Source organism: Schistocerca gregaria, chromosome 3 (assembly GCF_023897955.1).
Source record: "Schistocerca gregaria isolate iqSchGreg1 chromosome 3, iqSchGreg1.2, whole genome shotgun sequence".
Classification (NCBI taxonomy): domain Eukaryota; kingdom Metazoa; phylum Arthropoda; class Insecta; order Orthoptera; family Acrididae; genus Schistocerca; species Schistocerca gregaria.
In genome coordinates, this window is record NC_064922.1 from 774845893 (window position 1) to 774863085 (window position 17193).

A 17193-nucleotide genomic window follows, 5' to 3' on the forward strand; every position below is an offset into this window, starting at 1 on the left:
TGTACGCGTACGTGGAGAACTTGTTTGCGCAGCAATCGCCGACATAATGTAGCTGAGGCGGAACAAAGGAAACCAGCCCGCATTTGCCGAGGCAGATGGAAACCGTCTAAAAACTGTCCACAGACTGGCCGGCTCAACAGAACTTGACACAAATCCGCCGGGCGGATTCGTGCCGGAGACCAGCGCTCTTTCCCTCCCGGAATATCTTGAGGATATGAGACCTTAACTTTTCCCGGCGAATTGAATGTTCAAATAACTTACGGGTTTGCTGCCGGGTGACGTCGTGGACCACCGCCGATATTTCGACAGGAGCACTCCCTGCCATTCTCAAGGCACAAATGCCTTGTGGCTTGAGAATGGCAGGGCGTGCTCCTGTCGAAATATCGGAGGTGGTCGACGACGTCACCCGGCAGCAAACCCGTAAGTTATTTGAACATCTTGAGCATACTTTCCATAGTTGAAATACAATCTATTTCATTTCATTTATCGCTGATTGACAGCTGGTATGGAAATCTACGTTAACCCATCGCATCCCACTCATGTTCTGCGGATGACAAATCAGGTAACAGGAAGTAATGTGTCTGTACATTCGTCAAGGCATCTGTGGTGTGAACTGTACATTATGCCGCTACAATATACCGTTTGGGTGCGCTGGTCTGAAAGGGATGGCAACTAGGTTTAACATTCTTGCCACATACTGAAAAGTCTTTGTATACTGAATACGCGTTTAAAAGTGCACTAATAAAATCGACTGTTCTCTCTTCTGACTTAGGATTAAATAATTGAACGTGTCTTGTACAATACCCGCTATAACGTCTGTATACGATTAAGAAGCCATGCAGTGCGAAAAAGAAAATTAAAAAAAAAAAACAGAAGAAAACTAGGCTGGGAATCAAAATCTCGAACTCGAGTATCTAACGCAATAAACTATCCACTCCAGTAACTCGGCAGCACAGAAACTCAGTACTGAATGAAGAAAAACTTCCCATTGAAGTATCTTAACAGCACAGAAACACAGTATTGAGTGAAGGTACTTGTCACACATGTGAATACAGTGTTGCTAAGTTGCCTTTCTTTGACGTCAGTTTACTACCGAAAATAGGCACGGGACGGCATTTTTGCCGTCCATACGCAGGGAATCCCGCTGTGGCGTCCGAGTGCACGATTTTTGGCAAGCCGCGGCACTCCACCTAATCCAGTCCTCGAGTAGTGCTGTTACCACGTACCCTGTGGACGGAACTCTGGTAGACGTTAGAGTAATATGAACAGCAACAGAAACGGGAGTAGGATTGATTATATACAGGTAGAGGTAGGTAGCATAGAGAGTGTATTATAATGGACATTTCAGTGGTTGAGTTTTCCTCATCAGAATTGACAGCAAAGTAACACCAATAATAATAGATCAGGTATACATGCCGGCGTCACAAGCACAAGACGAAGATATGTTTTCTCTTTATAAGGATAATGAACGGATAATTCAATATGTAAAGGGATGATTAGATTATCATGTGGGATTGAAATGTAGTTGTAGGGGAAGGAATAGAAAACACAGTTAAGGGCGAATGCGGACTTCCTAGTCAGATTGAAACGGGAGAAAGCTTAATTGGTTTCTGCAACAGATTTCAGCTAGTAATAGAGAATGCACAATTCAAAATTCACAAGACAAGGAGGTATACTTGGAGAAGGCCTACAGACATGAGACGATTTCTGCTGAATTACATCGTGGTGAGAAAAAGGTTGCGTAAAAACAGATACCGGACTCTAAGGCATACCTAGGGACCAGACGTAGATGAAGAGGAGGCTAAAGTTTAAGAGAATCGTTCGAAAGAATAGATGTGGAAAGAAGTGGGATGTTGAAGTACTGAGGAATGATGAGACACTTTTGCAATTTTGTAAGGCTGTAGAAATCGCGATAGTAAATATCACACTAGGGAGAAATGGACGCAACTAAAAATGACAACTGCGAAGAAACCTCGGGCAGCAGAAGAAATACTTGAGTGAAAATCCAATACAGGGAGAAAATCCAATACTACCATATAAGGCACTTAGAAATGAAATAAACAGAAGTTACAGGAAAGTCAAGGTGAAATGGCTACAGAAAAAAGTGAAGAAACCGAAAAGAATGATCGTCGTAAAGATTGATTCAGCATATAGAAAAGTCCAAGCATCCTTCAGTGAAATGAAAAAGCCAGAGCGTCAACAGTAAGAGTGAGAATGGAATTTCACTGTTAAATGCAGAGGAAGGGCAAATAGGTGAGAAGAAACACTGAAGACCTCAGCGGGAGAGGACTTGTCTGACGGCATAGCAGAAGAAGAAACGATAATCGATAAGCCAGAGAAAAAGAATCTAGTATCAGCGTCAGATTTCAACAAGGCTTTGGAAGACTTTCGACGAAATAAGGCAGAAGGAATCAATAACATTCCGTCAGAATTTCTAAAATCATCATGGGAAGTTCAATCGAACATCTATACAAGGATTTTTTCAATGTCAATAAACTTCACAAACAGCTGTGTATTTTAAGGTATTTCATTTTATTCTGAAAGCAACCAGTTTCGACATTTCATTTTGCCTTCCTCATTTCCCATACGTTTTTATCCAAATAAACGAACTTATCACATAGCGCCATAAATCACTGGATATCGCTTATTTAAATAAAATCATATGGGACCTTAAGATGGCAAAATGAAATGCCGAAACCGGTTACTTTCTGAATAAAATAAAATACCTCAAAGTATACAGCTGTTGGTGAATTCTATCGACATTTAAAATTTCTTACCAGCCAATGTACCCTGGCCATGATGGACCAACAGAGATTTATACATGTTGTCGTATAGGTTCCATGCGACTGGTGACATACCATCAGACTTTCAGAAAAGTTTCATCCACACATCCCAGAAGATGGCAAGGGCAGACAAGAGCAAAAGTTATCCCTCAGACTACTTAAGAGCTGATTCAGCGAAGATACTACATGAACAGTACTCAGAACAATGAAAAATACAATTGAGGATCTATTATATGACGATCAGTTTGACTTTAGGACAGGTATAGGCCCAAGAGATGCAGTTCTGACGTTGTGATTTATAATGGAAGCAAAGCATAAGGAAAAAAGAACATATTCACAGAATCTATGGATCGAGAAAAAGCGTTCAACAACGTAAGATGGTGCAAATTCTCAGAAAAATATGAGTAAGCAACAGGACAAGAGAATGACGGAGCATAGGACAGGACAAAGATTAAATTGGTCGGAGTGAAAACGCTGTAATACCGGGATGCAGTTTTTCGACCTTCCTGTTCAGTCTATACATAGAACAAGAAGTGACGGAAAAAGAGAAAGATTCAAGAGTAGGATTAAAATTCAGGGTGAAATTAGCTGATGACATCGCTGTCGCCAGTGGAAGAATTACAGGACCTATTGAAGGAATGAATATTCTAATAAGTACAGGTTATGGATTGAAAGTGAACCGAACAAAGGGGACAGTAACGAGGAGTAGCATATATACGGTCAACTTAATATCGGAATTGACCATAAAGCAGTAGACGAAGTTACTGAACTCTGCTATCTTGGAAGCAAAATAATCTATGGCGGAAGAGGCAAATAGTACATAAAAAGAAGATTAGCATAGAGAAGTGGAGAGTTCCTGGCCAAGTGAAGTCTACGGAATCGAACATAGGTCTAAATCTGAGGAAAAAATTTCTGAGGACGTATGTTCGCAACACAGCATTGCATGATAGTGACTCATGAACAGTGGAAAAACTGGAAAAGATGAGAATCGAAGCGTTTGAAATTTAATGCTAAAGAAGGATATAATAATTCCAATCCCAAAGCAAGCAGGTGTTGCCAGATGTGAAAATTACCGAACTATCAGTTAAATAAGTCACAGCTGCAAAATACTAACGCGAATTCTTTACAGACGAATGGAAAAACTAGTAGAAGTCGACCTCGGGGAAGATCAGTTTGGATTCTGTAGAAACGTTGGAACACGTGAGGCAATACTGACCCTACGACTTATCTTAGAAGCTAGATTAAGGAAGGGCAAACCTACGTTTGTAGCAAAAAAAAAAAATGTTTCAAATGGCTCTGAGCACTATGGGACTTAACATCTGTGGTCATCAGTCCCCTAGAACTTAGAACTACTTAAACCTAACTAACCTAAGGACATCACACACATCCATGCCGGAGGCAGGATTCGAACCTGCGATCGTAGCGGTCGCGCGGTTCCAGACTGAAGCGCCCAGAACCGCTCGGCCACACCGGCCAGCAACGTTTGTAGCATTTGTAGACTTAGGGAAAGATTTTGACAATGTTGACTGGAATACTCTTTCAAATTCTGAAGGTGGCAGGGGTAAAATACAGGGAGCGAAAGGCTATTTACAATTTGTACAGAAACCAGATGGCAGTTATAAGAGTCGAGGGACACGAAAGGGAAGCAGTGTTTGGGAAGGGAGTGAGACAGGGTTATAGCCTCTCCCCGATGTTATTCAATCTGTATATTGAGCAGGCAGTGAAGGGAACAAAAGAAAAATTCGGAGTAGGTATTAAAATCCAAGGAGAAGAAATAAAAACTTTGAGGTTCGCCGATGACATCGTAATTCTGTCAGTGACAGCAAAGGACTTGGGAGAGCAGTTGAACGGAATGGATAGTGTTTTGAAAGGAGGATATAATATGAACATCAACAAAAGCAAAACGAGGATAATTGAATGTAGACGAATTAAGTCGGGTGATGCTGAGGGAATTAGATTAGGAAATGAGACACTTAACGTAGTAAAGGAGTTTTGCTATTTGCGGAGCAAAATAACTGATGATGGTCGAAGTAGAGAGGATATAAAGTGTAGGCTGGCAATGGCAAGGAAAGCGTTTATGAAGAAGAGAAATTTGTTAACATTGGTTATAGATTTAAGTGTCAGGAAGTCCTTTCTGAAAGTATTTGTATGGAGTGTAGCCATGTATGGAAGTGAAAAATGGACGATAAATGGTTTGGACAAGACGAGAATAGAAGCTTTCGAAATGTGGTGCTACAGAAGAATGCTGAAGATTAGATGGGTAGATCACGTAACTAATGAGGAAGTATTGAATCGGATTGGGGAGAAGAGAAGTTTGTGGGACAACTTCACCAGAAGAAGAGATCGGTTGGTAGGACATGTTCTGAGGAATCAAGGGATCACCAATTTAGTATTGGAGGGCAGTGTGGAGGGTAAAAATCGTAGAGGGAGACCAAGAGATGACTACACTAAGAAGATTCAGAAGGATGTAGGTTGCAGTAAGTACTGGGAGATGAAGAAGCTTGCACAGGATAGAGTAGCATGGAGAGCTGCATCAAACCAGTCTCAGGACTGAAGACCACAACAACAGAAGGATACTGAAAAGCAGGTGAACCTGTAAGACAAGGATATGGGAGGTGTTCCGCAGAGTCACACTGACAGTAAGGGACAGGATTATAAGACGTGTGTTTAGACATGAGACAGTAGCTTCCGTCATACTAGAGGGATCTGTAGAAAATGAAAACTGTAAGGTAAAACAGGGATTGGTATACGTTAAAGATATAATTGAGGGTAGAAGGTGTTGTGTGATGTCCCTAGGTTAGTTAGGTTTAAGTAGTTCTAAGTTCTAGGGGATTGATGACCATAGATATTAAGTCCCATAGTGCTCAGGGCCATTTGAACAATTTTGAGGGTACAAGGTCCAGTACTCCTCTTGAGATGGAGAGCTGGTTGCAAGGGAAGAAGTTGTTGCGGGCTGCATCAAACTAGACTCAAGTCTAGCGACTTAAAATTGAAAATATAAAAGAAAGAAACTCCTTTTCATATATTCTATATTTTTGAAGTAAATAATAGTTATTTATTCTTTGATGACTATAGCTTTGGTACAAAAAATGATTATATAGCTTCGAATCTCTTTGAAACTTTATCAACGGAAATAAAACGTCTGACAGACAGCAGCAGGCTTTTGAAAATCGCATAAAAGTTGTTTCTCCTTTAAAAGAAATTCTTCATTATGAAAGAGTTATTAAATTGCTATAAGCACTGAGTAACGTTCCCCTAACTACAGCAACGTTAATAAAGTTGATGAAGTGTACAATAGCTGTCAGAGGATGAATACCAAGCTCCGATACTGATCTTGAATAAGATTTATGAAACAGGTAACTAAATAAATAACTGATAGTATTGTGTGAGTCGTTCACCCTGTAATTCGTTTCTACATCACTTTTAGGTTGTGGACTAAAATTTGATTTGCAGAGTGTAAGGCAAGCCACTCAATGAAAACGCCTGATTTTTATGCTAGCAGGGCAACACGGCGGATGATGTGGTTGCCTTGATACAGGCTTGAAAGGCGACAAACAAGGTTTCAGAGTATTGAATAGACAATATTTTGAACGAAAGAAATAAATACTCAACCGGTGCTGCACATCATATTTGGAGATAATATGCCGGTTTCGTCTCAAAACGTAACAAATAACTTGATTAAAGACAGGAGCGAGAAATATGGCAGTTCTCACGATATTTATGACAAATGTGCAAGTTCTTCGTCAGAATCTAAACCAACTTAGAAGGCTATACTATGTGCGAGGTCTATCTCGTACACCTACTCTCAACCTGTTGTTAGTATTGCTCACTACCATCGACCCATAAAAGAGATCGTTGTCTGCTCTGTTGACATTGTCTTCTTATTACTTTCCGATTGTTACCCCCATTCTAGGACGATGAATCTTTTCGTACTCTGGAAGAAAAGTTAGGTATTAAATTTCCGTTCACTTTGTGATCATTATACGCGAAAAACTGCGCAGATACGGAGAAGGAAAATACCGTAAGCTGGTTCAAAGAACCATCTCGCGATTCACGTTAAACGACATAACACGGAGACCGCACAGCAATCAGGATTTTGTATTTTTTATATTTATGTTACATGAAGTTGAGCACTGAAATAACAATCAACCTCAAGAATTCAAGAAATTCTACTTCGAAGTTTATAGAGTGTGTTCAATAACCTAATATTTGTTCATTCAATCGGAGGAACAGAGTGGCTGTGTGACAGAATCCTCGCTTGCCAGTTGGGCGGCCCAGAAACGATTCTGGGATGGCGTAAGTTTTTAAACAAAGGTGCAAAAAGTTCTACGAGCATTTATATGAACTGTAAAATACATGAAGAAGAATACTTTCCTTTGTAGTGTTTCTCATTTAAACTACTTTTATTAAGAATAGTTTAGTGAAGATCTGAAATTAAGAATATATACTTGCTATGAAAACTGCGTTTAGTGCGCATTGTGTAATTAGAAGTAAGAAGTTCCGCATTTTTCATGAAAATTACAATTAGGTGTTTTAATTAGCATACGCTTTAGGAATTGTAAATTTAAATGACGTCGGTAGTCGAATTGAAAGGGAAAAATGAAAAAGTAACCAAAGCGAGTATCGAATCAGCAATTTAGTGATTACCAGACTTGACCGCTAACGACTTTTTTCCGTCTATATGTGTTTTACGTACACTGTAATTTTCACAGAACTTGCACATTTGCATCTCAGAATCTAACCTGGGCCAACCAAATGGCAGACGAGGATTCTACCACAGAGCCATACTGGTTTCTTCGAAATAATGAAATTGTATTGGAGTGTTAAATACTCTTGAATAACTACAAAGTCTATTTTATCGACGATATAAAAATATAAAAATACAAATTCCGTGTTGTCTCCGAGATAGATTATTTAACGTAAATCGCAAGGTGGCATCTTGAACCAGGCTAATGAGCTTTCTTCTCCATGTTTTTCTCGTTTAAGTTTGTTTATCGAGTATAATGATGAAACAGCCAACATAAATTTAATATCTATTTTCTCTTTTAGAGTATGAAAGTCCTACAATGGAGGAAACACTTATTCGGAAAGCGAGAAGAAGACAATGTTAAAAGAAAGTCAAAGATCTCTTTTATGGGTTGATGGAGAGAACATTAAGAACATGAGGTTCCAAAAAGTGTAGTGGGCAAAATAGTCTCCTCAGGGTCCACGTTTTTGGTTATTTGTTTGAGGGCAGACGGGAAAATGTAAGTGATAGATGGAAGAGGCAAAGGCTGTATATAAGAAGTATTTAAGAAGTATACAGCTCGTTTTGTATTGCACGGTACATGAAGTGCTCTGTACTTTTTTTATAAGTTGGTTTATTTTCTAACGAAGAACTTGCGCCTTTGTCATAAATATTGCGAGAACAGTTGTATTTCTCGCTATTATGTTAAATTAACTTATTTGTTACGTTTTGAGACACAATCGTCATACACTCTTTAACTATTATATCCAGAAAGCTTTATTTTTCGTTTTACGTCGTCCAGCGTATTTTCTTTGTAGCATTCTACCAACTTGTTAGTCGCCTCTTCAATCCTGTAGCATGGCAACCGCATCAACCGTAGTGTTCCGCCGCTAGCCTTATTACCAGGCATTTCCATGAAGTTCGTTGGTTGGTTGGTTGATTCGGAGGAGGGAACCAAACAGCAAGGCCGTCGGTCCCATTGGATTCGGGAAGGATGGGGAAGGAAGGCGGCCGTGCCCTTTCAAATGAGCCATCCCGGCATTTGTCTGAAGTGATTTAGGGATATCACGGGGAACCTAAATCACGATGGACGGAGGCCTGTGGGTTTGAACCGTCGTCCTCCGTAATGCGAGTCCAATGTCCTAACCACTGCACCACCTCGCTCGGTATGGAGTTCCGTACACTTCGCAAATTAAATTCCAGTCCTTAGTCTATTAGTGAAACGATTTACAGGGTAAATGATCCATACCGCTTATCAGCTATTTACTTAGTTACCTATTTCGTAAATCCTATTGAAGATAAGAGCTGAAACTTGGTATATATCCGTTGCACACATCATAAAAATTATTAACTCGACGGTATGTTGGACGCTTAGGGGGCAGTTATTGACCACGTATTGTAATTTAATAATTAATTTATAATGCAGAAGGTATTTTCAAGGAGAAACAACTTTTATTTGCTTTTTAAAAACCACCTACTACGTGTCACACGTACGTATTTGCGCTGGTCAGAATTTTGTATCTACCTAACCCTTATTTGCAACAAAACAGTAATCTTCAAAGAATATAGATATTTATTATTTCCTTCAGCTACAGAATATGTGAAAAGAACTTTTTACAGTTGTTTGGTATAGCTCGGAACTAATTCGTCCCTTGTAGCAACCTCTTCATCGCAGAGTAGTACTTGTTCTCCGTGCCCTCAATTACTTCTTTAATGTATCGCCTGCCAATCGAAGCCGGATTACTCTCGTGGCAGGTGAGCCTTCTACGACAAAGCCACGGTGCCTGTAGAAAAATGGACCTCTCCTTAGGGTGTTACAGACACTATAAAAATTTCAAAACCTGTATTATCGACAATTTTTGAGAGTTGTGTTGAGCTGCGTAATACAATAACGGAAAACCCTATACTCCAATATTTTTTGTTGTTGTCGTATTCGTATTTGCTACTGTTTTACTGTACCTACTATGTCTTCCTAAAATTCTGGTGTGACTGAAAACATCTTTACACTCGTGCTTCAATTTCGCAGAGGTTCCGACTGAGGTGGGACGTTATTTGTTTCAGGGTATTGACGTGAGCAATTCCCCAGCGCCGACCAGCGTCAGCACAAACTCCAGTAGTGTGTCGGACTTCACAACTGAAGCCCCTACATCCACAACAGTCCCGACAACAAGGACCTCAATGTTCTCCAGGATAATGAATGATATTTTCCAGGTAAGCCTAGCGATCATGTCTGAGTGTTTTCCGCTATACTATTTCATACGTAATATTTTTGTTCTAAGAACCTGCCATTAAAAATTAAAACGTCAATGCACTGTTTTCAAGTGTCGTCGTTATCAAACTCCATTTCTCAGAATGTAGGTAATGCCAGTGATAAGCGATCAAGTAAAAATTAAAAATTTCTGCATAAACGAAAAAATTAATTTCAGTTACTTTGCCGCCAACATACAGCACTTAACGTCTGTATAAGTGGCGTACATTTTTAAATACATACTGAAAGGAAACTGAAATATAGCAATACTGAGAGTAGATAAATCCTACAGAAAGAAAACAAAATTTTAGTAATTTTCATTCCCCCGTTGGAGAAATGCCAAGTAATGACTAGGTTGCCACTTATCAGAATTTGGCTTACAGTCCAAAATAAATTTTTGTAAGGCAAGGGTTTGGGTACACGTATGCCACGATGTTACTGGTGTTGAAATCGTGATTGAGAGGGCGTCGGGTAACTGTCAGTGACGAGTTCAAAAAAAAAAAAATGGTTCAAATGGCTCTGAGCACTATGGGACTTAACATCTATGGTCTTCAGTCCCCTAGAACTACTTAAACCTAACTAACCTAAGGACATCACACAACACCCAGCCATCACGAGGCAGAGAAAATCCCTGACCCCGCCGGGAATCGAACCCGGGAGCCCGGGCGTGGGAAGCGAGAACGCTACCGCACGACCACGAGATGCGGGTTTAGTGACGAGTCTGGTTACGGAAACACTGGAGAGAATGTTATGTTAAAGTGTGTTTCAAGACGTGTCGGTACTTTATGAGCTGGTACAGGATCAGATACTTGTGTATGGAAGGCTTGGGAATCGCATGTCATCCAAGCAATCAGAAGTATTAATATAACTAACGGAAGGGTTAAGGCACTTTCTGCGTTTGAAAGGGCGAGGGTGACGTGGATAGGGGTTCCGAGATTTAGTTACCACTTTCAGCCTGTTCATGGAAGCAGATGTGTGTATCTTCGAACCGAACAGAGTGCCACAGTTGTTAGCACATTGGACTCAAATTCGGGTGACCGATTATTCAAATTCGCGTCCGACCATTCAATTTTAGATTTTCCTTCCCTTGATCGCTCGAGGTAAATGCTAAGATGATTTCTTTGAAGGGGTGTGACCGTTTTCCCTTCCCATCGTTAAAAAATCCGAGCTTGTTTTCCAACTCTAATGACCTCGTTGTTGATTTCTTTCCATGCATTGTGTATTAGGCTTCCTAGTAGGTCTTTGGTATGCCTGTCGAGTATTGTCTCAATTATATGACTGGATTAGTGATTTTCTGCCAGAAGGGTCACAGTTGACAGTATCTTACGGGAAGTCTTCTAGTGAAACAGAGGTGAAACCTAGTGTTCCCCAATGAAATGTTCTCCGCCCTCTGCTGTTCGTGATCGATATAAAAGAGTTAGGAAACCATCTGAGAAGCCCTCTTAGATTTTTTATAGATGATGCTGTTATCAGAAGCTCGAAAGAAATTACAAAATGATTTAGGCGAGATATCTACACGATGCGAAAAGTGGCGAGTGACTTAGATAAAAAGTGAGGTTCTCCACATGAGTACCAAAAGATTCCGTTATATTTCAGTTACATGATAAATCACAGAAGGTTGTCGATTCAACTCAATACCTAAATATTACAACTGCGAGCGACTTAGATTGAAACCATCATATAGAAAACACAACGCTTAGAAGATGCGACAAGTATGTTAAAAAGACTACCTACTTTTGAATTGTCCGTCCTCTCCAGGAGAACTGCTGCACGATATGGGATCCTTACCGGACATGACTGATGGAGGACATCAAAAAAAGAGGATTTTGAGTGACAGTCATTAAAACAAAAGTGTTTTTTGTTGCGGTGAGATCTTCACACGAATTTTCAGTGAGTTAAAGCACGTCTTCACATTAGAAATGACCATCCTAAAAGAAATGAGAGACATCAAAGGTCACATTCGAAGATACATGTGCCCATTTTTCCCACGTGCTGCATAACTGAGGAAAGGCGGAGAGATTGTCTACAATTACTTCTATGAACCCTCTGCCAAGCACTTAAACGTGAATTTCTAAGTAGTCGCGTAAACGCAGATGTAGATGTAGATTTTCATTTTAGGAATTTTAATCTCTATATACGTGAACAAGACCGTCGGGGTACAGACAGAGGAATCGAGGGAACAATGTTCGGGCGGTTTTTTTCTGTCGTTAATTCCTGCGTTTTTGCTGTGTTGCACCAGTTGATGAAGTGGCTGAGGCTGAGCTGGAGAGTTCGTTTGCATTAAAAGGAGGGTTAGAAAGTGGGGTACTGAAGCAGGGGCAGGGAATAGGATCGTAGAGCCGTACTTTATCACAGTAGGAAGTAGGAAGTCGACGTAGATAGTGCAGTAGAAAGCGAAAACAGACTGTATACAAAGTGTGTTTAACGCTGAAGACAGCAGAACCTAAACACACCTGGGTAATTACACTAGATGCATGAAAAACTTTCTGAAAAATTATGTCATCTCTTGTAACACTAAATATTATGTCCACGCAATAGAAAAAGTGTGGAAACTTTCTTTAGAACATCTCTCAAACGCGTGTTGTGAAAATTGTTGAAATAGTTCGTATTTTCAGGGATCTGCAGGAGAAAGGAGGGGGAGATGGAAATGAGGAAATCAACTTAATTTTGCACCAATAACATCTGTACACTTTTTGCTGTTTCAGTCGATTGGGTAGCTCCCTTCAGTTTTATCGGAATACCCGATTCTTGTCAGACAGTATAAAACGTTTTCGATCGAAAAAAAAAAAGAGAAGCAAGAAACAACTTGCTGCTGCTCTGGCTGTGCAACTGATTGGACACCAAAATGATATCAAAAACTGACTCAACTGTTTTTATTAAACTATCACTAATTGTTTACCTGTAAGTTAGAGAACTTACAGTTGCTCCAATTTCTGAACATTTCAAGTCAGCTACTCACAGAGAAAGGGAAGGGATGTTAAAGAAGGATGACGAATGTAATACGCACATTGAGGTGAAAACTTTACTGTAAGATAAGAGAAGATGGAAGACGGCGTCAAACCACACACAATGATTGTGACTATAAATAAACGCAGAAAATCCTTAGCGCGAAGGATGGAGGAAGCCCATATAGCACGTTTAAATCCGTTAGAAGCTGTTCGTGGTGGTAAATTTCGGTAACTTCTATTCCCATCGGGTAGGCAAATGTCAGCGTCGTTGTATTTATTCTCTTAGTTATTCGTGGCGCTCACATAACGTACATCACATAACATCTAATTCCAGCTCTGTCCATTTTTTTCTGCCTATTCTCCAGAATTAATATAGTGCCAGGGAAAGAGTGACTAAATTAATTCACGTGACAGTACTGACAACGTTGGCAATCCGTGGGAACAGCCGAACAAATGTTAAAAATTCAGAGACAAAAAAAGCAAACAGTATTTGTCAACCATACTTACATAGTCGTCAGAAGCTATGTTAGCGATGACTCGAGCTTTTGCTAACCATTCGTGCTGTCATCAAGTGCTGAAAAGTAATTGCCTGTCTATATCGAGATCAATTTGCAGAGGTAGGCATACTATGTTCAAACATTAATAAAGAATTGAAGCGGTTCCGATTTCACGTTTTTGTTTTGTTTTTTTTTTCTTTTTTTATTCAACAGTCATGGCATCTTATTTTTCGTGGGTAACTAGAGGTCAAGTGATAATTTCATTTGATCTCGATTTTCTCTTTTTTTCATGTTTTCACCATGTCTTCTTTCTATCTTCAGATCACTCAAAACTTGTTCTTTTATGTTTCTGCCTTTGAAGCCTCCTAAATTTTAAAGTTCCTTTTACAGTTACCTCATTCTGCTGCTCCTTCTTATTTTGTGTTGTGTATTTCTAAGAATTTTCTAACTTCCCGGGTACTGATTGTTGTTGATTTCATTTCTCAGAGATACCTGAACGGCTATTTTCTCATCCCAGTGTCCATCATCCTGTTTAAACATTCAAATAATATCAGTCTTTTCCTTATTTGTTTCACTGCTCTTAGTTTCCAGGCGCCTTTGCTGTTTATAGGATCTAAACTTTTTTCATGATTCTTCTAATATTTCTAGTTTGTTTGGTTCACAATTCAGTGGCAGACATTCACTTGTGTAGAGGCGTTCTGATTTCACTACTGTGTTATGATACATTACTTTTCCGTTTTCACGTTTTATTTATTACATTTCTTGTCATTCGAAAATGAATTTTATTCTGATAACCGCTCTAGTGGCATCACTTTAAAGAGTGCGGGCTATATTCCTGCATCTGCATTTTCAGATAGTATAGCAAAATAATTTGCAAATGTCAAATAGTTGACTTCAAGTATCATCAGCATAATTGGGAAAAGTTTGTTGATGTACTTGTCTTTTTTTTTTATTCCAAACACTTAGGTACTATTTGTTGTAACACACATACGCCATCATCTTATCTTATACCAGCATTAATTTCAAACAGCTTAGAAATACAGTCACCTACTTTACTTTTGAAGTCTGTCTATACGAGGTGTTTCACGGATCAAATTTGTCAGTTTAGTCGAGAGTTTCCCTGTCAACAACGTCAAGTGCCTTCTTCCAAAAAAGCTTAACTATGTCTTTAGAGTTCAGTAGTCTGCTACGGATTGTAAATTTCAAACTGAATGTATGTCCTAAGTGGGATCTGCCTTTTCTGAAACAGCAAATATCTTTATTATGAGTAATAATCGCGGTACGTACTCCTTACAAAATTGGGAATTCATGATTGCTGTGACAAGGAACTCTATAGTAACTGGAATCGGCATGGCCTCTGTGTCACATAATCGACTCGAGTGATGACGTCAGTCACAATAATGTTTTTTTCCTCTTAGTGTAAAATGAAACTGAAGCGATGTAGTAGCCTTTCGTAGGAGCTAAAGTCTTGATTTAAACCCTTCTAGATAATTTTCCCGTCAAATCATAAATATTTTAAAAATTATAGAAAAATTTGATAGGGAACGTAACTGTTTTATTGTATTTCTGGGCCTCTGATAACAAATAGTGTCATCACCGGTTTCGACTTCCTAGCACGTCGTCATTACCTAATTAAAAATATTTAGATTGTAAGTTATATATGAACGAATTTCTTAAATTTTGTAATTGAATATTGTTTCCCAGCATATGAATAATTGTATTACCTGAAGCTAAAACACGTGTTGTGCATGAAAACGGTAAGCTAAACGAACACTAACAGAAGGGCAAATGACGTCCTGGTGAGCAGTTAAACCTAGCTACTATCTGATAAGTGCAGCCAGCAGAATGAGGAACCCAAACAAAGGAAAAGGTAAAAAGCAAAAGTAGGGACATTATAACACATTGGAAAATACTTCGAAATGGGTTTTGTTAAGGAAATTACTAGGTTCATTTAATGACACCATTAATAACTTTTTTAATTAATACATTTTTAAGGATCTTAGCGTATCGAAAGAACAACGTCTAGGAATATCAGTCATTACGATCCTGAAGAAAACGTGTAAAACGGTAGTGACTGTGTCACAACTGCCCGCGACGTCCGTAGTTTCGATCTCGGCTTCTGATTAGCCGTTTGCACCCTTAACTATGCTTTCTGAGTTGATCCTGGCTGTGTCCTGTTGCAGATCCCCATCACCGTGCTGCGAGCGGTCAACAACCTGCTCAACAACTCCTTCGGCAGGTCAGCACGCTCCTCCTGAGCAGTTCGCCCACAACTCGACGTCCGTGGACGCCACGCAACAGCTCGCCATTGCCTGGCGAACGACCTCAAAATGGCATGAATGATGCTTAAACACTCGTTAAATGTATGGAAGAAAAGTTTTAACTCAGTCAATGTTTGTATGGGCACCGCAGGCTGTTCAGCTTGCAACAGGGAACTCATGCGACCTCACAATCTCACAAGCTATTTTTACCACTTTGAAACACCTGCTCTAAGAATATTTCGTGGAAAGATTATTAAACGGTACTTTTGTGTAAATATTCTCAATGTAATGTAACATTTCCCTGATCCCTTGCACTGACTGTTGATCAGTTTTATTTTATTTTGGAGGCAAATTTAATTTTAGAAAAAGTACACCATTCATGCCATTTTGACTTACATGTAACACTCAAATAGTGGAAAATTGTATATTATAAAAGTATGCAGTAAACACAAATTTTTTGCATGTCATCATCCATCAGTTTCATTACCATTTAATTTTTGCATTCATTTTTCGTCGTACCCTGTCATTCATTCTCATTAAAGCTATAGACTGAAAAATAAGTAAACACAAAGTCACTCGACTCGTATTGTTGATGGAAGTGTGAAATCTTAGTTGGTCCACCACGTTTTCAACTTAGATAACTATATAAACCATTTAAAACAATAGACTGTAAGAGAGGCAAATGCCGTCGCTTAACTAACACAGACAATTTGCTATGAAACTACATGAAACCTTATCAGAGGAGTAAATCAGACCATTGTCTCTTTTTTACAGGTGCAATCTGCAGTAGGCAAAATTTTCAAACTTGGTTTGTTAGCTACAAAAATAAAATGAAATTATTTATGAATACTGAATTATTTATTAAAAATTACAATTAAAATATTTTTATGAAAATAAAATAGGTTTTAGACATGTAAGAATTTTTCCACTTTCACTGATTGTAATAAATAATAAATATTCAAAATTTGAACTTATTGTCAGTGTTTTCAGAATTGTATTACTTCTCAGTGCTAATTCTCTTCAGCACTGTTTTCCTCACTTACATGATAGCACTAGTTTAGGAGTCAACAACAAACGAATAAATGGAACCTTGACATTGGGCATTGTCACAACATTACTTAGTCACTTCCTGATGTATTATTTACCAGCAGACTTGAGTCAAGAGATTTTCGTTCACTAGGAGGTTTCATATTGGAATAACAACCCAATATAATTGTGGCATTTCGTCTTATCAAAAAACTACAGTTTTTATCTGATCAAGATATTCACCAAAAGTAAATATGTACTTTACTTGCCAGCAGATTTCCTCCTTACAATGGAAAAAGTTTCTAGATTCCTACACATCAAGTTACTAGTCTTCATAAATATTTGAATGAGGACAGACAGTGGGCCATTGTCCATAAAATATATAAATACAATATAGCTTTCTTCAGACAGTGAGTTAGTCACCAAAGACTTGAACCTCTTCGATCCTCTCCACTGTGTTTACAGGCGCCTTGCTGTCCATGGCTGTAGAGTCAGGTGAATGAAAAAGTTTGTATTGTACGAGTTACATTTCTGTCATTACAATTTTTTAATACCCTACTTACAGCATTCCAAGGGCATGCTATCGTTATAATGCACTTTAACATTATTTTACGTTTATATCGTACCTCTTTGTGTACCCACTTTCCCTCGAACGAAGTTATTCTACGTCAAATTATTTGTTTCCTATAATTAACATACATTGA

At 38.9% G+C, this 17193-nt stretch overlaps 1 protein-coding gene across 1 annotated transcript in view; it reads left to right on the plus strand.

Moving 5' to 3' along the window:
• Window positions 1-16577, plus strand: part of LOC126354148 (uncharacterized) — a 99788-nt gene extending 83211 nt beyond the window's left edge. Inside the window, exons 3-5 of the mRNA XM_050003558.1 lie at window positions 9571-9720; window positions 15386-15441; window positions 16238-16577. Of these exons, the coding sequence (XP_049859515.1) occupies window positions 9571-9720; window positions 15386-15441; window positions 16238-16253 (222 nt within the window). The 3' untranslated portion in view covers window positions 16254-16577. The remainder of the gene's footprint in view (window positions 1-9570; window positions 9721-15385; window positions 15442-16237) is intronic.
• The last annotated feature ends 616 nt before the right edge of the window (window positions 16578-17193 follow it).